This window comes from Opisthocomus hoazin, chromosome 21 (genome assembly GCF_030867145.1).
Source record: "Opisthocomus hoazin isolate bOpiHoa1 chromosome 21, bOpiHoa1.hap1, whole genome shotgun sequence".
NCBI lineage: Eukaryota > Metazoa > Chordata > Aves > Opisthocomiformes > Opisthocomidae > Opisthocomus > Opisthocomus hoazin.
Window position 1 is genome coordinate 9368777 of NC_134434.1, and position 23808 is coordinate 9392584.

General features: G+C 45.7%; 1 protein-coding gene across 5 annotated transcripts in view; it reads left to right on the forward strand.

Moving 5' to 3' along the window:
- Positions 1-23808, forward strand: part of RAB11FIP4 (RAB11 family interacting protein 4) — a 133042-nt gene that overhangs the window by 89296 nt on the left and 19938 nt on the right. For 2 of the 5 annotated variants that reach the window (XM_075440648.1, XM_075440647.1), the window contains exon 4: positions 23433-23656. In XM_075440648.1, the coding sequence (XP_075296763.1) occupies positions 23433-23656 (224 nt within the window). Of the gene's footprint in view, positions 1-11513; positions 11633-13846; positions 13871-15077; positions 15175-23432; positions 23657-23808 lie in introns of those variants that run through there. The other 3 variants (XM_075440650.1, XM_075440651.1, XM_075440649.1) reach the window with 3 other exon arrangements.

A 23808-nucleotide genomic window follows, 5' to 3' on the forward strand; every position in this document is an offset into this window, starting at 1 on the left:
ATTGTGGTTTTATGTCAAAGCAGAAAGTTTGAAGAAAAGTGCTGATGCAGACCAGGCTAATAACCCGGTACAGACTAAAAATACATTGCATTTGTCATTGTGAACATTTGCACTTATTAATAGTCAATATTAAAATAGCCCTCTGAGTCCATCTGTTACACTTTCTGATTCAGGCACTGCATGCTCAGGGTATTTGGTAAGTTTTTTAACATCTCTGCCTTGGGTAAGATTTTTCAGCATTTTAAAATGATGAGAGATCTTTTTCTGAAATCTGTTAAAATCACTTCACTTGGTCAGGCCAATAAATCAGGACCAAATTCTCACTGTCTTGAACAGTGGCTGGGGAGTACTGAGAGCAGAACTGGACAGTGATGGATCCAGCCTTACATTGGCATGGTTAGGAATATAGCCACCCTTTACCAGTAAATCAAGGACTTGCGTAAAACACAGAGAGATCGTGTACCAGGTGAGTGATTAATAATACTTGGGTTTTGGATAGCCACTTATGACGGGAGAGAGCAAGTAGATACAGGATTTATGTGCTGGGAAGTCTGTAAGGAAAAAGGCCTTTAGATTTTTCAACCTGATCACAGGACATCACCGTTGTGGGACATAAATCTACATGACAGTCTGTGCATCTTCGTTGTTAAACAATTATCTCCGTACGAGTGATAGTTTGGTGTGAAATTGAAGGGGCTGCACGCTGCAGCTATGGTAGCGTGACACAGAGCCAATGGGAATTTCTTCATGTGACCCATCCAGTCTCTTGCAGTGAAGAGGCAGGACACAGAATGCCAGTCTGGCTTTGAGGAGCCTGTTGCTGTGTTAAAGCTGCCATTGCTTGTGTTATTCCAGGCAGCGAATGCATTTGAGGGTGAGCATCTCCTGCCAGTAGTTCCCATGCTAGTGACTGGTTTGTCCTGTTGATTGACAACTGTGATAATGAGGTTATTGTGAGGAGGTAATCAGTGCACAGAAATGTTTTTATGTCTTGTGGTCTGGGATCTTGGGCTTTTTGTGTCCCGAGAGGCTCTGGCTCTTGGTGGCTGGGCCAGAGCAAAGGGCAGAACATGAAAAGACCATACAAGAAAAATCCCTGTTGCTTTCTTGTCTCTGCATTAGGTGTTAGTTTGCTATGACCCTTGTAGAGCTGCTTGCTGTAGTATCAAGACAGAGTTTTCTAATCCTTTTTATGTACGTTTGGAGTGAAAATACCTGGGGAGCGAGGCAAGGCTGTTAGTCCCTATGAACAACTGATTGTTCGTAGATGCTCCATTTCTATGTAAATCCCCTTTGCTGCTCGCTCTCTTGGTGTTCACTGAACTCCATTGACTTAGCTCCTGTTTTTCATGTAGCTGGCTTATTGCAGTACTTGCAATTGCCTCAGATTTGGGTCTTGGCTGATACCAGAATAAAATAATGAGAAAGGGATCTGATGACTGGACAAGGGTGGTGTGGAGGAAGAGGGCATAATTCTGGTCACAAGATTTGTCAAAAAAGTTTTCAGCATTTATCTTTTCTCTTTTATTCTCTGTTTTAGTCTCGCTGGTGCTGTGGAAGGTTGTTTTCCAAAGTACGACTTTCACCATGCAAAAATCTTGTTTTCTTTCTCTCTTTGCACTGATTGTCTCCTTATTATGCTTCTGTGAGTTACAAAAAAAAACCAAAGCAGCAGTGGCTAGCAGCTCCTTTCTCTTAGGGACAAGATTAAAATCCACCAAAATGAACTGTCATGGAAAGTATTGAGTTGTCATTCTCTGGTACTACAGAAAATTGACTTGCTGTATATTCCTACTGCAGTGCAGAGCTGATGGAAGTGCCTTGCTCGCTAGATTTCAATATGAATACAAATGGGTGGTGAACAGGAACCACAAATCACAGAGGTGAAGGAAAGTGCTAAGGATGGTCCAGGCTGGAAGTCGGATCATTTTGATGTCTATACCAAGTCATTAAGGCTAGAATGTAATTCATGTTTCAGCTGATAAGGCTGTCCATGTGTGACTTTTAAATTAAAATCTGTTTCTTACGGAGTTTGGACTTCCCTCTGTAATACCCAACCGTGCCTCTGAAATGCTTCGTAGGCATTACTTGTAGAAAGTAGCGGTTTTTTGCATCCATATGTTAATATTCTGGTGGTTGCTATTTTTCGGCCATATCCGAGAATGAAAATTCTGTTTCTGGATAGAACTAATAGTTGAGCCCATTCCTGACTTTCTGTGTGACCCCAGATCCTAAACCCAAAAGTAATCCTGAAAAGGGCATATACAAATTTGTAGCAGGTGCAACTTAGACTGAGATGATTTTATTAACATTAGTTACTGAAACATGCTTAACCTCACAAGCCAGCTCCTCTGCTCACAGATGTTGGAGTGTTTCTTGGTCAGAAGGAACTGAAAACATCTGGTTCCTCATTTGGTGAAATGAAGAGCCAGGAGTCTGCCAAAAAGTGAAAGATCAGGAACGCAGCAGCTGAGTGCTACAGCGTCAGCGGAGTGCAGAGCCCCAGGAAATAGACCAGTTCTTGTCTCTCTTGTATCCATGGTGACCTGGGGACAGCAAGGGGCTGGGATGTTGGGATCTGTCACACTGTGCTGTCACCGTGCAGCCACAGGTGACAGCGGAAGATGGGAACTCAGCTGGCCTGGCATTGCAGTGCTCAGTGCTGGCACTGCAGGAGGGTACAGATCACTGTAAGACAGCAGAGTCCCTGAGCTCCTGATGCAGGCAGATCCACACCGACTTCAGCTTGTGAAAATGGTCAAACACAGCAAACTGTTCAGCTCCTGCACTTTATAGTCTTCTTGTCCTCTGTCAGACAACTCCCTTCTTAGCCATGATGGAGAGACCATAGCTGTCAGTGCCAGGGCCACCTCAGAGTCAAGGCCACCTTGTTCCTGATGGGTTTGTTTTCCCTAGCGACAGCCAGCTCATGACATTGGTGGCATTTGGTTAGATGACCGTCTGTGTTTAAGGAGCCCCACTTTACTAGATACGTGCTACATGGAGATGGCACTGGAGTGATAAGACAGAGAAGGTTAATGGCCTCAGCTGCAACTTTCCAAGCAAATAAAACTTTGATATGCAGTGCATTTTAACTGATCTAAATCGTATGCAGTCTGGAGGCCTGGGATGTATCAGGAGTCTTAAATAAAAGACATTTGCTGTGTCACAGTTTGGTGTCTTTCAGGGATAACAAATGAAAAAGGCTTTCTTTTAGCCTCCATGTCCCTCCTCTCCCCAAGTTCCATTGTCTTCCCTAACTGTACACCTACCTTATTCATCTGTTAAAAACCAGGGCTGGAGACAGGAGCTTGTATTAGGCAGACCTGTTTGCAGAGCCTGGAGGGTGCCTCTGTGGCCTTGTGTGGAAGAGATCATGAAGTGCAGCAGAAATGTGTATGTTGCCCATACAAACCCAACATTTTTATCAAAGAATTTTTCTTTTGAGACAGAGAAGTGTCCAGTTTAGGACAGAAGAGGGAGGATCAAACATCCTGCAAGCTCTGATCCATCATCGTATGTTGCCTGGTCATGTTGTCAGTCTAAACACTGTCCTGGATTTGCAAATCTCCATAAGCACAGATGTGCTTTGGGCACAGTAAGCTCATTGTCCCAAGACAAATCGAAGGGAGGTCTTGAGGGATGTCTTGTTATATAGATGTTGCTTCTAAAAGCAAATTCTCCCAGCAAGTAAGTGCAGATTGTTTCTGTTATTGATTGCCACAGTCTCTGCTTCATTGAGACCACATGGCCCACTTTGTTTTTGTAGCTGCCTTTTATTAAAACTGACAAAGAGGTATCAGCGTTTGAAAAGATGAGTCTTCAGAGTCCCCTGGGCAGCATTTTCATGCTGTAAAGTGATACTGGCACATTTGATCCACAGATGCTTTTAACACACTAATAAAACAAAAGCCTTCCTTCCCAGGGTGGTCTTCTACACTACAAAGCTTTCTGTTTTTGTCCATGCTTAATGGGCCAGACCCCAAGAAATGGAGAGAACCTGCAATTTCCTCCTGCCTTAAACTATGCTCTCAGGATTTGGTCCTGTGTTGTAAACTGCAGAGAAAAATTCCTATATGTATAGTTTTTCAAGGTGTATTTTGCTGCTTCATTGAAGGCTCATAATGTGTTTTATATTCACATGGGTTATCTGTACTGGTTTTCAGTATTCCTGAGACTGGCAGTTGGAAATCTTTCATCCTTATTTCTGATGACCAGCATTTACAGTTCCTGCTCCTCTCCTGTTATTGTAATACCTGACTTCATAAGGACCCAGTCAGAGCTCCATTTTAACGTGTAAAGCAGAAGATTTTTGGTTTGGCATTATCTTTGAAGATACCTAAAAAAAAATTTAGATCTGAGACATTTCATATTAGGACCAATCATGAGTGGAAATGTTTGACCTCAATCTGTCTGTGCAACAGCTCCTGATCTGTAAAATGGGAATACCGTCTTCTCTCATTTCGAATTAATCTTTGTGAAGCACTCAGATGTTAGTGATGAACACCACAGAAAAGCTTGGGGGGAAAGAAGTAGTTCTGTCTACAGAGCAGGCTGTTAGTAGTAGCCATAAATAAGATATGAAGCTACACTTTGATCAAGGAGACTAAAGCAGATACTGAATAGTTGCTGATAAACTGAGCACCATCCAGCCTGTTTCCTGATCAAATCCAGACCAGTGGTAAATAGCGTGTGACTGTGTGATTAAAGAGATATGTTAATACAAACAAGCAATAGGACCAAAATGAAGTTGCACCCGTGAGGTCAGTAGAGGCTTTTCATTGCTTTAGGATGTTCTGTTCTGCAACCTTGCTGTTAGCCGCGTGGCATGTGAGAAACATTAGCCACTGATGAGCATGAATTATTCTTGTCCTGGCCGACTGATTATTTTTCTTTTCCTTGCCTCTGCTTACAAGTTATGTTATACAGAGTAGGGGCAGAAAGCTTAAAACTATGTCTTGAAAACATGCTCAGAGCTGAAATTACCGAAAGGTGTGTTCTTCAGCCAGCAGCCTTGTCTTTTACAGCCCATGCAAAGCAGAATCTAGCAGAGCTGCACATCCATCAGACGGGCTGTTGGAACCCCCTACTCCATTCACATCTCCAGGCTTGCCTTGCTCCTGGCCAGTCACTTGCTCGGGTAAACCAGCCAATAAAGACTGCTGTCACTTCAGCCTCAGAGGAACTGAGTTAATTTGCCACAGTGGAGACAGCTGCGTAAACGTGTTTCTGTCTTTTTGGTGCAGCATGGAGCTGCTTGGCTCCACCTTGATTTAAGCTCTGAGGTGGCTGAGGGATGCTCACACTTCCCTTGCTGTCTTCTATGCTCTCATCTGCAAAGTGAAAGTGTCCATGTCCTCAGTCTGGACAGTCCTCCCAGCCCATTTATAAAGGACAGGCTACATATTTTTGACTTCAATTTGCTCATGTAACCTGTTGTTTTATTTTAATTTTTTTTATTATTGGGCATTTTGACAAAGGCTGAATAGAATAGGTTTTGTGCGTGGTGTATTTTTGTAATGCTTTTGACAAAGGTGCTTTAACTGTGGATTCAAAGCTACTGTTATGAGACACCTTCAGAGCTTGGTATGAAAAACCTAATGATACAGTTGCAGTGATGAGCAAAAAATAAACTGCTTTTCAGATGGGGGGTGCTTATCCTGTTCCATTATCTGGCCTTTGGATTTGCAGTTCTTCACTTACTGTCCCTCAGGTTTTTGGAGAGGAACACAGAAAATCTCTCTAAATGCAGCCTCATTAAGCAACGAAAATGTAACCTCTCTGCCAACCTACTGATGGCAAAGAGGTTGCAAAGTAGCTCATCTCTAGAGAGAGCAATGTGTAAGTCCCCTGCAATGTCTCAATGCTGTAATTGCATGCCATAGAGTTAGGTCCAACTCTGTTATAGGCCCAAGGAATTTATGCTAATGGACCCTCAGCCAGCCCATGCTGCCTTCAGTGTACTCGTTTGCGCAGAGACATTCTTGTTGCGAGCCCTTCGTTTGACCTGTGCTGTTTGATCTGCCAGGCTGCCTGCCTTATTCCTGAGGACAGTATACAAGCAAGCACTCTGCTCTTGTTAATGTTAATGGGGATCACAGCGAAAGCAGACCCCCATGGTCTACCCCATGGTGTAGAGTCTAAAGAGATGCTTCCTTACTTGCTGAAATAAGCCTCTGTGCAGACACCTGGGGTCTTGTTTTTTGGGAGTGGGAGCAGGGGTTGAGCTGAGCCTGCTGCACCCAGAGCAGTGGTCGCGAGCAGCTGCAGTTTGGACCTGACCTCTTCACCCCGTGCAGGGATGCAGGGAGAAAACTGCAGAAAGCTCTGAAAGGCTCTATCTGCTGTAAATGCAGCCTGCTTCTGCTTCTTTCCCCTCTACAGTCTTCAGCTCAGCAGCTCCACACTTTTCCTGTGTTCATCCTATTTTAGCGTCCTTCTGACTTCCCCTTCAAACAAGTCGTGGGAACAAACTGTAGTCGGGAGAGTTCATTCTGTCCCCTTTTCCCTCCGTCAAAGTCTATCTTTGCCTATTCTGATTGTAAGATCTTTGGGGCAGGGACTGTATGGTCTCTCTCTTTCCACAGAAACTAGCTTAATTGGGGATCATTCTTGGTTTGTTCTGTCATAATAAAAGGGATTCATAATAATACTGCAGTAATTCACACCAGTCTCATTACATTTGCTTCAGAGGAGGCACTCCAAAATAAGACAAGTGCAGATGAGATGAAGATCAGACCAGCTGTAATTACTAGTTTGCAATATCTCATTTTGAAACACAGCAGTTACGCGCAGCAGTAACTTGGACAGCTATTATTGTAGGGGAAAACCCACACAAAAGGTATTTTTACATAAGTATCTGTGCAAAATAGCCACCAATATTAATCAAAGAGAGCATGATTAAAGGCCCTTGAAGCATGATTGGAGTTGCCAGTTTTCGTGAGATAATTAAGATGTGGGTTTGGTGTATACATTCCAGTGATCTCATTGTCTTCATTATTAATTAGTCTCTGTTCTTCACATTTCAGCTCCAGTTTCTTGTCATTAGGGTGACTAGCCTGCGAGCGACACGTTAGTGAGATTCAGAGGAATGATTCTGCCTCTGGAACAGCAGAAGAGGTGCCAGCCTTTGTTCAGAATTGCTCCGGAAGAAATTGCAGTGCTTTGCACAAGATCAGCAGGTTACCCTGCCATAAACCCTTTCAACAACGTACCCTGCCTGGCATTTTCTGGCCAGGAGCCCCTGATTTCAGCAGGCACTCTGGCTGCTACTGGAAGTCAGCGGTGATTGTGATTTAGGCACTCAGCTGTGTATTTAGCAATCTTCCTCTAAGCACCTGAATATGAATATTTTGCCCAAATTTCGTCCAGTGTGCTTCTGCAAGCAGCTTTTTCAGAATGCTTAGCATTCTTCATCTGTGAGATCTGGGGGTACCAAGCATTCTTTTGCTAGTGTAGCTGTCTCTTTTCTTTCCTGTGGTAATGGGGATAAAAGTCTGTTCTCCATTAACAGAAAGGTAATTGTCACTATTCTAGCCTTAAACCCTGGACAGGACTCAGAGTACACGTACTTTGCAAATACCACTGTGTACACATAGGCATATGGCAGACGGGATTTAGGAAAAAGTGGGATGAATTCAGATGGAAACTGAGTGTGAGGGAATGCCCTACTGTTTCCAGGGGCCAGCTCTTACGGTACTGGAGGAGCGCTGTACGGCTTCCCTTTGAAAAGCAGAAGTCTGCTGTTGGTGGAGTCAGAAAATACCATGCTCGTGAGGATCTCGGTGTGCACATCTATTCATGCAAACTAAGCATGAAGCCTGGAGAATATTTCAGTGTCTGGGGTCATGTGAGCTATTACTAGCTGCACAGACTCCTCAGCTACCTGAAATCATGACAAGAGTGTAGACCTCCAGTCTCAGATGGGGAAAACACATCACGTAACATCTCCTGCTGTGGTGCTGACTCATTTGAGGTGCAGCTGCCAGTCTTACCAAGCGGAAGCTGCTATCCTGGGCATTTCATGCAGACACGCAGCCCTTTCTCTTCACCCTCACTACTCTTGGGCATGAAGCCGTTAAAGGTCTGTGTCACTCTCGATATAGTTCTCATTCCTCCAAAAGAAGGCATTGATGGCCACCTGCCCTTCCTCAGCCATGATAGTGTGCTCTGCTTTTCCCTTCGCTGGAAACAAATCATAAGTGATATTAAACAGAACATTATCACTTACCAGGAAATATGTAAAAAAGTAAGGTTTTTGTCTCAATGGAGACATCAAAGCCAACCTATAACAATCTCCACTTAATCAGGCTTACCTTTAACGAAGTGACAAATGGACTTGTATTATAACTACAGTTATTACTTAATAAAGTTTCTATACAGTCATTTCTTAATAAGAAGTGATTGTCTAAAACCTGTACATTTTCTAGGACCTTTACTGAGGAACACTTCTATCAATGAGACATTTATGCCTTCTTAGTTATTACTGTGTAATAAGCGGCAAAGCCCTGGGTAGCATACAGGGTGATACATTCAGCGAGTGTACCAAGCAGTTGTGCCTATGTTCTTAACATCTCTGCTATAGTATTAGTTTTAAGTGTTGCTGCTTTTACTTTACATTTTGCTCATCATAAGCTATTGAAAGTATAACTGTGTTGGCTAATCATTCTGTAAGTATCAGGAACCGTTTCACAATGTGCTGTAACACTGACTGATCAGTGTAACAATGTAAACACTGCTTACTTGCGCCTTTCAGGACACCATTGAAAACACACTGCGCAAGTAATTATTTTATTTATGGTTGTTATTTATTCTGCAGTGAACCCTTGACATACAACTGTCTTTTTCAAGAAGAATACAGAAAGGAAAAGCAGGTGTTAGAAGTGTCCTATTTAATAAGCAGTGAAGTTGTCGGTCCCCAGATCTGTCTTGTAAAAACCACTTTCCTGTTAATTTAGATTAGTGACTAGAAGGATATCTGTGAGGTGGTTTTGATCCTTGTTACACCATTCATCATCAGCTTCTGCTGAGCTTCGCGGGAGAGCTCCTGAACACAAAGGTTCCAGAGCCCCACTGCCACTGCAGGAAGCCCAAGACCTCCCTGGGCACGTGAGGACAGCAGTGTGGCTTGGCCGAAGGTGCGCTTTGCTTTCATCTGTTGCTGTTACACTTTTTTACACTAAACTTAAGGCATCTCCCACCCTTCCAATGCTTCTTTGTTCAGCAGAGAGGGAAGTCTTTTCATTTTCTTTCAATGAACTGGGTAAAGGGTCATGTTCAGTAAATTGCTTTAAGTTTTGCATATAAGAATTAAGGCTATTGAATTTATTTCTGTTTTCTTTTGCTTTTTGAACAACAGTTATTTTACACTTAGAAGTCGCAGGCTGCAATGAAAATGAGGTCAGACTCAGGCAATACCTGGGACACGCGACATCAGGCTGGTAGATGGGTTTGAGTGAAGTGTGAGCTGGTGGGCTTGTCACTGCCTGCTTTGGTCTGTTTTCTTATAATCTCCTTATCCTCTGCTCTGAGTAACTCCTGGCGCCTCTCCTCTCTGGAAAACACTCTGTCTTTGGACATGGTAAAGTCCAAAAGATTTGAGGATAGAAGCGTAAAGTACTTAAAGGATCTTTCAATCATTTACATTTACAGCATCTCTGTAACTCTGTACATGAGCACTGTTACTAAAGTATGCCACGAACAGCTTTGCGTAACTCTTTTGAAATACCCGAAGTTAACTTTAAAAATGGGTTTTGGAATATGGCCGGATCCAATGGCAGGGTAATGACTGGGGAATCTTTCCTTTTCCAAGTCTTCCAGTGCCATTATAGTTGGGCCGGAGGGGTGCTGGTCTGTTGGCTGAATCCTGCAGGACGGTGTTTCCTTTCATGTGTAACACTCCAGCGAAAACTGTGAGAGTAAGTAAGGGCAGGGCTTGGCTTCTGGATGGGAGTTCTGCAGACAATGTTTGTTTGAATACCACACTGTCTTTGAGTCCTCTACTGCAAAGCCACCGAAACAGATTTAGTTTCTTTAATTTTTTCTTTATTAGCACAGACAGCACAGTAAACACAATTCTTATGACACGTTGCGAAAAAGGAAATTACACAACTTCTAAGAAGTTAATTTAAAATAACAAAGTCAGTGTGAGTGTTCTCAGCCTCTCTGTTTTGCTTTTCTTTATCTTGTAACTAAAGGGATTAAAATCAAGGACAAAACAGACATCACTTCCTAACAGGATCTGGTCTGCTTTGTAGCACACCGAGGGTGTTTTAGACTGGCATCACCAGCACGGGGAGGCTGTGCATGAGTTTTACCGTCACCCAGTTGTAGGAAAGAGGGCACACCAGGCAGGCGAGGTGGTGCACAGTGAACCCTGGTGTCCCCAGGGCCAGTCCCCGTCCAGGGGCCCGACATCCCCGCTGCCCTCAGGGGCCCTGTCCTGCTTTGTGAGGCATCGGAAACCAGAGATTGGTCTGTCAAAATGCCTCCCTTGGTCTGCCAGCTGCGTTCCGTGCAGACTCACAGCGGGGAGGAGAGGCGGGTGGGTGCCTGAAGTGGAGGCGATGCTTCACCTGCCCTCACCCAAATCTGCTCAGTGACCTCCTCCTTCCTCCAGTGGAGGGCTGTGAGGATGATGAGGGGACTAGAGCATCTCTCCTATGAGGAAAGGCTGAGGGAGCTGGGCTTATTCAGCCTGGAGAAGAGAAGGCTGAGAGGGGACCTTATAAATATCTCAAGGGTGAGTGTCAGGAGAATGGGGCCAAGCTCTTTCCAGTGGTGCCCAGTGACAGGACAAGGGGCAACGGGCACAAACCGAAGCTTAGGAAGATCTGTCTGAACATGAGGAAGAACTTCTTCACTCTGAGGGTGACGGAGCCCTGGAACAGGCTGCCCAGGGAGGTTGTGGAGTCTCCTTCTCTGGAGATATTCAAACCCGCATGGACGCGGTCCTGTGCAGCCTGCTCTGGGTGACCCTGCTTCAGCAGGGGGTTGGACTGGGTGACCCACAGAGGTCCCTTCCAACCCCGAACATTCCGTGATTCTGTGTGATTCTGTGATTCCCACCATGCTGTTTCTGAACAGGGGTCTGGCTGCCTTAGGTTTGCGTGTGGAGGTATATATATATACAGAGAGAGAGAGAGAGAGAATTACGCGGGGTTTACGTCCTATTTCATCTCTAAGGAACCCCCAGCAGCTTCCTCTTATGGATAATTTTGAGCAAAACTGAAGAATTATGGCTAAAACCGCCAGCGCGGTCGGGGAAACCAAGTGCCAAGCAACAGCTTCTCCCGGGAGGAGCCGACCGCCAGCGACGAAGCCCAACCCCCGGCGTGGGACCGGTTCATTCCTCTCCGCGCCCGCCCACGGGGCAGCGCGGGGAAGTCCGAACCTCCCGCGCCGTGACGTCACGGAGCCCCGGTACCGCGCGCCTCACACCGGACACCCCCCCCTCCTCCCCCCCTCCCCGGCGTCGCCCAGCAACCGCGGGGCGGGGCCGTTCCGCCGCCCTCCGCCCGCCCCGTGTACGGGCGGGAACGGGGCGTGGGGACGGCAGCGTCCTCCCGGCGCTGGGCCGGGTGCGGGGGACCCGGGAGGAGAAGGCGGGAGGCAGCCGGTACCTTCGTGCGGGGTGAGTTTGAGGCCGGTGTTGGGGATTTCCACGCCGCAGCCCCGGCGCGGGCTCCCGCTCTGCCCCGGAGGGGTGCCCGCGCCGGGGCTGCGGCGTGAGGGAAGTGGGGGGGGTTGGTGTGTGCGGCGTCGGGGGGGGGGGGAGAGCATCTCCGTGAGCTTGCTGCTGCGGTATCTGCATTCGCATGATTGCACGAAGCGTTTTGAAATCCGGGCAGTGAGGCAGGTATAGCGAAACCGTGCCGGTTTATTGTTTGTTTGGTTTGTGGGTTTTTTCTTGTTTGCCTAGGGAGGGGTTTTTTCTCTCCGGAGTCATGTACGCTGAAAGGTTGGATTCGCCGCGGGGATGAGCGGGTCCTGGAGAGCTCTGGCAATACTCTTAACATGGGGAAAATGCAGGACTGTGTGTGGCTGTGTCAGCATCCATGCATGGTGATCCGGGGGTGTCTTCCTGCGTAGCTGAGCCGTGTGCGGCACTCAGATCCGTCACCTGGAGACACCCGAGTATCTGGGCTTTAAGTCTTTAAAAGGGGAAGAGGAGAAAAGAGTACTGTTTAAGGGTGAATGCAAGCAAGCAGCTTGTTCTGTGATTATTTTCTGTGGCACTGGTGATGTGTTTGGATTGCTATTACTTCTTGTTGAATGTTTTTAATACCCAACTGTGGTTCTGGATGCATTTGCTGGCTCTGGGATGCTGGTGACATAGCCAGGAAAAAATGATTTGCGGTTAGTATGTGGCTGTCACGACAGTCTGTTCTGTAACTATGGATCTCGCGTGCAGCCCTCATGTGGGACCTGTGTTGCCCTAATGCAGTTGGTGAAGTGGTCCTGCCTCTAATGAGCTTAAATGAGTAGAGATGGGCCTGTGCTGTATGTGCTTGGCAGCGTAAGAAGCCAGCTCACAGCAGAGGTCTTCCTCTGAAGCTATCAGCGGTGGGGGTGTAGGAGATGCAAACAGGTCTTGGTCTGGAGTTGTCTGGCGTGTCTCTGAAATGGAGACGGGCAATTGCGCTTTTCTGTTGTGCAGAAGTGATCTATGGCAGCGTTTGCCATCCTGCCTCTGTGCCACGCTAGTGCTGATATTTGGGTGGCAGCTTAGCGCTGCTGCTGTGATAGTAGCAATAATCTTCATTCGTTCTGGCAGATCTATAAGGTTAATGGCTTTGGGGCACAAATAACATGGGGTCTCTTCCAGATAAATTGTTATTTGTCTGATTTAACTACTTATGTTAAGGAGGAGGGACAGATGAGAGAACGCTTCTGAAATAGGTTCAGAATAGGCTTCCTGAATACCAACTTCATGGTACCTGTATTCAAGCTCTTATTATACCTGTATAATTTGTGATTCTTTTGGTCCCTTTTAAGGGCTATCGTAGCTGCTCTGGTTAAAAATAGTCTTACCAGTCAGATGGTGTGCTGAGTGTGGGGCTGCTCCCCAGTGATGGGACTGGATTGCCCTTCCCTAGTCGTTTCTGGGTTCTCAGTAAGAAGTGAAATGTGTACTGGTTGGTGATGCGAGTGATTTTCTGCCTGTGGCCCTTCTGATTTCTGGGGAGGGGGGAATAGCATGGTGGCACCACCAGATATGTGCAGTAGTGTGGAGTTTTATTCGCACAACTGGGTACAGGAGGAAACGGTGGAATTTCTAGTGGCTGTTTGGCAGCCTCTGCCCAAATTGTGAGGAGCTTGAGCTGTTCCACTGCTGGATGTGGTAGCCTCCAAGCAGTTTTAAAACCTCTTCTAATGGGCTTCTTTTAGCTTTGTTATTTTAAGAATTACTGCAAACAGCAGCAAATCTCCTAGAAGCCACCTGACATGCAGATGTTTCTCAGCTGTGGCTGCCTTGTCAGGGCTCTTATCACCGTGGTGGCTGGGGAGTCTTAGACATGTGTGAAGGCTGCAAAACAAAACACTTTCCATGCCAAAATAGCAAGGGGAATGCAGTAGCTTTGCTTCAGTTACTGATTAACCAGTCCTGTTACATGTGTCAAGCATACCTTGGTCTGAACTCTTTCAGTCTTTTGAATATAGTGTCCTAGAGAAATACTTTAAATGTTTATAAAACTAATCATGGGTTGCTGCTGAGTTAACCATTATCCAAGCTTTAATATTCCCAAATGCTGGCCGTGTTTAGGTAGCTGACCCCCTGAGTTCTGAACTGCAGCGTAATAATGTAATTCCTTTTGTTCTTTCCATAGTCATTTACGTTGGTCACTACACCGAACAGAAGACAGGCTCTGTAAGTGCTTCCTGACAACATAAACCAGTGCTTTGGGTGCTGTGTTGCAGCTAATGCTGCTGGTTAGTAGTAGGGGTCTCCGGCTAGGGCTCTGCTTTTAATTTTGTTTTCAGTGTGCAAACTAGTGTTGTTATAAATGATTTCTACTTGGTCCCTATCTGTTTTTGTCTGTGCAGGTTCAAGGGTAGAAATATCTCCTGCCTACGCATAGCTATAAACTCTAAAATAAGCCATGTTTTTTATTTTACCATAAAAGTGAAAAAACCCAGTCTGCTGAATGTGCCAGAGTTTATGATCACTGGGTTCTTAATTTGTGTTTGTCATGTGTTGAGCACTATGATATGCTTGGCAGACTTCTAGAAATAATAAAGCAAAGCCCTTCTACAAATAAGTGCATTCACATTATTGTGAGAAAATAAAAGAACAGGTATGTGAAAACCTTTCTTTAAAAATAAATAAAATGCCTTTTATAAATAGATGAGACTGAAAATTTTTAAAAATCAGTGCTTGCAAACTTTGCTGGATAAAGGCGGCAATTCCAGTTATTCCTGCCACAGAGACGTCGTAACCCATGGTTTGCCCAGCCACCAGCTGAAGAGCAGCCAAGGTCCTGGAGCTCCTTCCTCCTCTTAATGAAGAGCTCTTCAGAGCTACCGCAGTATTTCTTAAACATGAAGTAAATTAGTTTTTAGGCTTGTCTGCATTCAGAGTGTTCAATGAGCTCTGGGAAGTGTTTCCATCTAAACTAGAGCAAAGCCACATACTTAATGCTTTCCCTCTGCTTGCCAATGTAAACTACTCATCATCAAGCATGGCTGGATTTCTTAGTGTGCTGGGGAAACTCAAGATGTTTCTCTGCCTCTTGGGGTCTGACACTGCTCCCATTCCCCAGTTGTTCCTCCCCTCTGGAGACTGCAGTGTAATCTAACCCGCGTGGATGGGAAGGCAGAAATATGATTTGTGAAGCAAAAATCTTATTTTCTTTGCTTTTCTTTAAATGTCTTTATTTCCTTGTGTTTGTTGGAGGCCAAACTTGCAGTAGTATAGAAAACAAATGCAAATACTAGTTTCTGCATTCTTTGGGGGAAGGGAGTTTGACCAGGGCTCCTGTAAATTATTAGCTTAGACATAGGCAGAACTGGTCCTGTCTGGGACAGCTTCTTCCTGTTCCTCACGCGGTTTGTGCCTGTTGGTACTCCTGAAAGTACTGGGAGTACTCTCGTCCTCGCCCGGCCATGGTCTGGAGCAGGACTAAGTCTGCAGAAGGACCTCTTCACCCGTGTGTCTGCAGCACCCGTGGGCAAGTATGATGCAAGTTTTTTGCTATTTACTGAGTACCCAACTGGGTGACCTTGAGGCTTGTCAAGGAGAACAAGTTAGTGTGTGAGCTCAGCTGTCTCCTGAGCAGCAAACAGCAGTTGCAAAGATCATCTTGCAACTTACAGGCTTGGTTAACTAAGGGACTGAACTGAGAAGCAAGTGCTGGACTATGCTTTAGGCTTAAAGACATGTATTTGCAAGCAGCCTCCAGCTCTCTTTAACATGGTATAGATGTTCACTTGTTGTATTGCTTCAAAATAGCATAATCTGAGCTTACCTGTAACTGTTGGTCTTAAGGCTGGTGTATACTGGGGTATCTTTGGAGTGCCTTTAGCTATGAACTGCTGCTCTGTGTTTCCTGTGTGTGAGGAATGTTTTGGCATCTGGCCTGTGGTTGGCTGTATGCTGCCCAGGGCGCAGCAGTGCTCGTAATTTTGTCACCAACTGTCCATGTCAACATGATGGTAAGTGCTACTGCCCGTGATATACTAGAGCTACCTTCACTGGCCCCATTGCCCAGAGGGGCAGGTTTAACAGGGGCAGGCCCGAGCATCAGTCCCACGAAAAGATCCCTGGTAAGAGAGCTGGGGCTGTTCAGCCTGGAGAAGACAAGGCTCCAAGGAGACCTTAGAGCAGCCTTCCGGTGCCTGAAGGGGCCTGCGAGAGAGCTGGAGAGGGACTTTTTATAAGAGCAGGTAGGGATAGGACAAGGGCTGACGGCTTCAAGCTGAAAGAGGGGAGATTTAGATTAGATATAAGGAAGAAATTCTTCACTCCGAGGGTGGTGAGGCCCTGATCCAGGTTGCCCAGAGAGGCTGTGGCTGCCCCCTCCCTGGCAGTGCTCAAGGCCAGGTTGGACAGGGCTTTGAGCAGCCTGGGCTGGTGGAAGGGGTCCCTGCCCGTAACAGATGATCTATAAGGTGCCTTCCAACCCAAACTATTCTATGATTCTGTGAATAGTTTGACATTTTCTGTCCTCCCTCCCTGTTACTGCTGTTCTGACTTTAAAAATAGAGATTGTCTCATCTCAAGACAAAGACTTCTCAAGAGGGTTAATTATGTCACATTTATTATCTGCTGTGCAGATCTTTTTTGGCAAATGTAATGAATAATTTTTTTTTTCAGTTGTATATAATTTTTTTTAAACCAAGGGCTGCAGCACCCCTGCACATGCTGCAAAGGTGATGCCAGGTTGACCACAGCTCATCTCAACATACAGCTGCCTGACCTGGGTGCCCTGCTCTGGAGGAGGGGGTGGCAGGTGAGTACCTGCTGCGGGCTGTCCCAGCAGTTCGCTGTATGGGAAGGGCCATGGTACCAGTCTGCAGAGGTCTGGCAGCTTGCACACTCAAGAGCATTTCGCACTGGAAGTGTTACCGGAGACTCCCTGATAATTTGGTCTCATTCATGCTCTTGCTGGAGAGGACACCTCTGGAGTTTGAGTGACATTTGTGACATCCTCATGGCATGCCAGCATGGTGCCACTTCGCACCTCTGGAAACTGTCTTGCAGCTCAGAGCTAGAAGTGCCCTGGTCAGTGTTGGAACAAGGTGCCAAATGATCTGGTGGGTTTTATGCTGAACTCTGTGTGCTGGCCCTATCCATGCCAAAGGTGAAGGGAACGTACTCTTGTTCCTAACACTGCAGACTAGGATGTTTTCTTCTTCTGCAAAGGGCTGCTTTGAGCCTCCAGTGATGGCTGATGGGCATACGACAGCCCAGGGAGTGGTGGGACACAACTTCAAAGTAATGGGAAAGAGATTGCTTTTTTTTTTTTAACTTTCTTTGGAGGATCAAATTAGCAGTCTGCTAAAGTCTTTTAATGTTAAAACTTTCAGAGCATAAGCAATGACCTGTGAAAAGGAGTGCTTGTTTCTAGACCCTGTGTATGATGAGGTCTGGCATGTCTATTATGGCCAATTAAAGTGACAGGTAGCAGAGTAGAAACACTCCTGACTCCTGCCATTCCCTGGCTGGCTCCAGGCTGCACGCTGCCTTTCTCCGCTGCCTTGGAAAAAGCACGTCAGCTTGAACTTCCTATCCAGAGCACAAAGCAGCCTTTCAAAACCTCTGTGCCCTCTGCTCGTGTGGTTCAGCATGAGCAGCCCGGACACTGCAGCTTGGTCTTTCGGTCAAAACCTGTTGTCTTTGAATTACAGGACTGTATGAGATACAGATGTTACCTTGCGAAGGAAGCAGAGGCTGGCAGAACCCTGTGCACAGGCATAGCTTGCCATCTGTCTGGGGGCTCTTCGGCAGCTTTCCAGGATGCTGTCCAGCACTCGATCCTAGATTTGGATTTTAGGAATAAAACTAACCCTGAAAGTCCCTTCCAATATTTACAGCAGCAGTGTGTGAAGCCTTGCCTTAAACTGAGCTTGAAATACTGGATTTGAGTAACTAAACAGTCAGAGGAAGTTATTGCATTGAATAAACTCAGTTGTGGCCCTAAAATAGCTTCTTATTTGAACAGCTTAGTAAAATAACCGTGCTCTGAACACTGATCTCGAACTCTGAGAGATTTAAAACTCCCCGCTGTATGGAGAGACTTGGTGATCTTCCATGCTGCAGCGGGAGATGGAAGCGTTTCGATGACTTCTGCCCTCCCACATCAACCTGCCTGCAAGCCGTGTCGCTGTGCGTGGCAGCCCCTGCTCTGCCTTGTGCTCAGCCGCAGCTGCGTGGGTGAGAGCCAACGCTCAGCTTCCTCGTGCACGCAGATGCAGAAGTGTTGTGTCACTTCGTGCTGCTGCATTTTCCTGTTACGTAGTTTCTCCTGTTTCCAATCTGATCAAGTCAGCATCTCCCCACCTCTGCTTGACAACTGAAAAGGAAATTAAATACGTTGGGGGAGAATCTGTGCTTTAAAAAAGTCTATAGCCCTCTTGGTGTAAATATGCAAATGTTGGTAGAGGAGTGGCGTGTTTATAAGACAGAGTAGTGAGAAACGCTTCACACCCTTCTTTGTTACCCGGTAATTAAGAGAATACTTGCCTTCCAATGCAGTGGCTGCTTAAATAAAGATGAGAGAGCTTGGATTTTCTCTATGATGGATATACAACAGTAAGTAACATTTGGTCTGACAGCCAAGCCTGGCACACCTCCATGTGGCATTGCTTCCTTTCCGATTGTGGTGAGGTGACTTTTCCTGCGCTTTTGCTGGGAAGAAACTGGATGGGGATGGTGCAGGAACTCAGATTTGCATCTGTCCCACAGCTAGCAGACTCAGCTTGTCGGACGGGTGTGGGTCGGGGGCATGATCCTGGTGAGGGAAGTGCCATGGCTGACGTGCATGTGGCATTTTGGTTTCTGGTTGTGTGTGATGATTCCAGCTCATGCTAATCAGATTTTCCAGTGGTGGGAGACTTGGATCCTTTTTTCTTCTATGTCTCCTCTGGAATACTGCAAGGCTGCCTAAATGTGAGAGATGCTGGTGATTTGGCTGTGGTGGAAGTGAATTTTAACTAGGCTTGCCCTGCAGCATGGATGTATTGATCTAGGCATGTTGTGTAGCCCGATTGTCAGCCAAGTTACTAGCTTTCAGCTGCTTTATGTGCGTATTTTAGGGATTGCTTCCAACCTGGGAAAGCCCAGCCAGGCGAGACAGAGCTGTATTACTGTACCCACCTAATGCTGATGCCGCTTTCTTGCCCCACAAAGATCAGAAGGAATCCATGGGAATCGCTGTCTTCTGGCTCCTGCTTCTGTTTGGGGTGGCTGTGCAAAGGCAGCCTGTGCTTACTCATCTGGCTTCAGTGCAGCCACACAATTGCCTCTTTCGAAGAAGGGAATTCATTAATTTCTGTGAAGTGGCCTTGGATCTTTGGGCAGCAGGTGCTTCTATAGAGCAAACTGTTGCTGAATATTCAGCAGTTGCTATACAAGTGTCTGGCCAACCGCTTGTGAAGCACTTGGCGTTATCTTAAGCATCCGATTAGATAAAGTGCAAAGTAGTTACTGCTTTAAAGCTACCCGTAGCTATGTTGTGTTGGCAGTATTTTAACATACGGTTTCTTTTTTTTTATGTAACTCTTCCACAATCATAAGCAGCAACTTCATCTCTTTAGACTCAGCCAACAAAGAAGGGAACTGCCTAGCAGAAAGAGAAACGCAGTGATTCATATGTAGGTCGTCAGAACCTCATTCTCTTACTGGTTTCAGCTAATGGCATGTACACTGAAAACAAATGACTCAGGATAGACGTGTCTTCTAATTTGTAACATACTGTTTAAACTCAAGTTAGCTCTTTTAAGGCTGCCTGAATAACACTTGTTCTTGCCAGCCTCTAATTTGGTACATGAAGTACTGTAGATACCTAAACTATGAACAAATAATTTGAGAGGTTAAGCTGTGCAATCTGCCTTTTCTTTTCTCTGCTTTTTTTTTTTTTTTTTTTAGGAGTTAGATTTCCTTAGGTGTGGTTTGTAAGCAGCTTGTGCTAGATGGCATCATTGAAAGTATGGTCCTGTGAGAAACTGTGATCACTGAACAATTACAGCTTCAAATATCTTATAGCCTTAGTCAGTAGGTGTGGATGCCTGTATATTGTTTACTAGAGATGTGCCCCAATTCTGACTTTTTGTAGTAGCTTTCTTAACCTGTATTAGTTGTTTTAAAGGTGCTTTGTCTGTTTTCTTCTACTGGTTATTTAGGCCACAGAAGGAAAACTTTTTGTAAAGTGTGTAATTGTGACAGTTGCACTGAAGTCTGGTTTCACCAAGTGAGCTGAAGAAGACACCTCAGTGCTCCTATCCAAGTCCCATGCTTTACAGGATTTCTGTGCTGCACATCAGAGGTATTCCTGAGCCTGGAAACACTGCATCATTAAGTGTAGTGATTCCCCACCCTTAAGCTCTTCAAGCTTAATAGCTAAGCGTGTAGTTCCTACCCACAGAAAACAGTCATGCATGCTTGGGCACAGTGGCTGTCACTGGTCCTAGTTTCTGTACATCTTCCTGAAACAGTGATCTTTAGCACTGATTGTGGGTGGACCTTGAGCACTTAAAAGCGTGAATAAGCAGCTTATGCAGCTGCTGGAGCTGAGCCTCCCTGGCAGGATGGTTTGTCATGCTGCTTGCTTTGAAAGGGCTGGGGTCTTCAGTGCGTGATTCGGCTGCCAGGTTCTCACGTGCTTCCTGAACGTCCACTTTCTTTGTGCAGGTCTGTGGGGTAGGTGCCAGATTGCAGAGAAGAGCGGGGCTGGCAGCCCAGGACATGGCATGCTGCATGGCGTCCACTTTCTTCCCCCAGAAGGAAGCAGCGAAGGGCAGCTGAGAGGAAGGTCCTCAAAGGAGCTTGGCTGGCCCATGTTCTGCATTTATCCAGTCCTCGTCAGTCCCTGAGCTCCCTACGGCTCAAGGATGGGGTCAGCAAAAGTGAGGACCAGCTTCCAGGAGGGGGTCCAAGTCTTGCAGTTAGGCAGTTCAGAAGCTGTTCAGGCTTATGATGGGTCATTGCCTCCAAAAGCTCATTTGTTTTTTTCATGGGGCTTAGAAGTGAAAGTTTAGGAGCAGAATAATTACACTTTGACAAAGAATACATGGTACTGACCAGCGTGTGTACAGTGCAGTCTGTGCTGTAGCTATAGATGAGTACTCCAATACAAGTAAATATGTGAAGGTTAGGTTGCCATAAAGTGGCAGCAAAGTGAGCCCTTAGCCTTTAGAGATGACACTGTACATTTAATTGCTAATGCATTTCTTTTAAAGAGCATCTAAGCTGCTATTATTAGAAAAAGTGAATATGTGGTGTTACCTACAGGGAACAAAAAGAGAGTATTTCATGATCTTCTTGACCTTTACTTTCTTGTGTTAATTTGTTTAATACCAGTGAGATTTTCCTGCTGTAAAAACTTGCTTAAGCAGAGACTTCTCCAAGACCTCTGAAAAAGATGTGCTAATTGGGAGGTAGGGCTGTGCGAGATCTGCTTCTTCCTTTCCTCCCTTGATTTTCAAACTCCCACTTCAGGGGTCCAGTGTGCCTCTCTCTTTCCCACCTGGATCAGACTTTTACTAGCTGGTGCAATTCTGTAACAGCAGTCAGGGCTTTGTTGCATTAAACTTTTTAAGAGAAACAGGAGCTCTGTGCCTGTGGGACTTAGCATGCAGAAGGAAACTTTGAGGAAATGTTAGATAAACAAACACTTCTGGATACTTCTGAAACATCTTAATTGCTCTTAACAATCTTTTTCAACACCCACTGAAAAGGTCTTATTGCCTATTTGTAGATCCCAAGGTACTTTTTAAAGAGCAACAGTGTCGTTATCTCTGCGTGCTGGTGAGGATGCAAGGTGCAGGTCAGAAGATGCGGTGAAGAACCTGGGGCTATAGCAGGACCAGGGTAGACTCCATGGCTGGTGTCTGACCTGCCAAACCCCCAGCTCCCTGTCAGTGAGGGGTCATGGCCGTGCTGAAGGTGCTGTGGCTCAGAGCCATAAATTTGATTGCATGAGGCGGTATGGCTTCAATAAATACTACAGGGTATAGACCAAGAATAAATCCTTTTGGACATCTCTTGGACTGGTACCTAGGGAAAGTTTCAGGCTTAATAAGGCTGACGCAGAAAAGTGGGAGAAGCCACATACACATGTGCTTACTATTGTATAGTGCCGAAGTGTCTTACTGATATTACTTGTGTATCTGGAAGACCTGTTGAAAGCTCAGCGAGAAGACCATCCAGACATCTGCTCCGAGTATGTACCTAGAGATTAAAACACTGCAGGTAAAGCTGTCCTTTTGATTGCTTGGGTGTTCATTAGTTAACTAGGTTTGAGCAGGTGGGGTTGGTTTGAATTTCTTAAACCTCCATATGCTAGGAGTTTTCACAGTCATATAAATTGGTATTTCAGGAAAAAATGGAAGGCGAGACCTGCATTTCTAGTAGTAGTTTTTGCGGAGCTTAAAAGCTGCAGTTTCTGGCTGACTTCTCATGTTGAGATGAAAAAGGCACTGAGAAAAACTGGTGTCATCAGCATAGAACATCACTAGTTCTACAAAAGGGGATTTAAGCCTCTGTGGCTTTAGCATATGAGTGTCCAGAGACTGCGTGGTTGACTTGAAGCCATGTTGCTGCAAGCGGTGCCACTGTAACCGCGTCCCAGTGGACAGGCTTGCCAGAAGGGCAGCTGGTGCTCGCGGTGGTGCCAGGCTGCCAGTGCCTGGGGGTTCCTGGAGAAGGAGCTGGCCAGGGTGGCAGCTGGGCCTGAATATGAGGTGTATCTGTGAATGAAATGCTTCATTACTTGTGCCAATAAACTAAGCCTGAAATGCATGATTGTCTTAACTTGCTGGCAATAGTTCAATGGTAAACCTGCCTGTGGAGCTTGCAGGTGAGCTTTGGAGTAGAGCTCTGAGTTGGAGCATTTACGGGACTCGCTCTGGAGTCATGAGTTATTTGTGTCACACTGGATGGGAATTGTCAAAGCAGTATTGTGTTGCTACATATCAAAGCACAGAGCAAAATCTCAGACCTTATTTTTTCAATTAAGAATTTTTATTTGTCCCTCGGGGACAAGCAAGTAGAAAACAGCTTGTCTTGGCTATTGTGAGTGCTCATGGGGCAAGGAGCAGGGGGAGGGGATGAACAGCAAGAGCAAAGTGTTGCAGTAATGAGGATGACGTCTTATTTTAGTTGATACATAATCAAGACGTGGTTCCAGGAAGCAGGAACAGATGGCTTTGGTGCTTTTTTCCCTGCTCTCTTACATCTTTGATTGTCACCAAGACTTACCATAAATGTTTTAACAATTGCCAACTCTTTTTTTTTTTTTTACCTTATATATTTCTGCCCATCCTCAAAGACAGAGTAAACTGTTAGATTTAGCTGGCTTGTTATTGTTTAATCAGTAATGTTAATCACAGGGCTAACTCTCAGTGACTTCAAGTATTCTCTTTTTTCAAAGGAAGCCTCTTTATTATAAAAACTTTGAGGATATTTATTACTTCAAGAGCATTTTGATAGTAAATTAGGGCAAAACTGATTGCATTTTATACCTGTGTGTTGTGTCCCTCTCTCCTATAGTGGAGTCAGAGATGGTATTTGAGTCCTTCTAGAAGGTGCAAGCGACCTTGGGGGCTTGCAGGAACTGGCTTTGTAAAGTAGCTCAGGCTTTTTGTTTTATGGCTTGTATTCAGTGTCACTTTTGCTTACCAGGGCATCCAGAGAGGGGGTTATTGCTTCTCCTGTATCCTCTTGACTCCCTTGAAGGATGATCTGAATTGCCTCCCAATTCTTCTTTTGCCAGGGTGGTGAAATCCAGGACTGTGTCTACTTGGACAACGAAAGCGCCTACAGCGAGTCAGAGCTCTTTCCTGATGACGACGCAATGACTCTAGCACAGCAAGAGGTTCACCATGAGTCTGACATGGACAGTGCTATTGAGAGTGCCCAGAGCTCGGAGGCCTCCGACGTGTGTCGTAGCGAGGAGAAGGATGGTGTGCTTGGTGGCCTGTTTCTGCCCGGTGACAAGTGAGTGGTGGTCTTGCCCCATGGCAGCCCTGTTTTGAGGCATGTGCAAAAGGACCAGGGAGAAAGGAGTCTTTAGGTGACTAATCCCTGCCGTGGGAGGCTGAGGATGCCTGAAGGACTTAGAAACTTAAAATCCATTTACATTGTAAGGG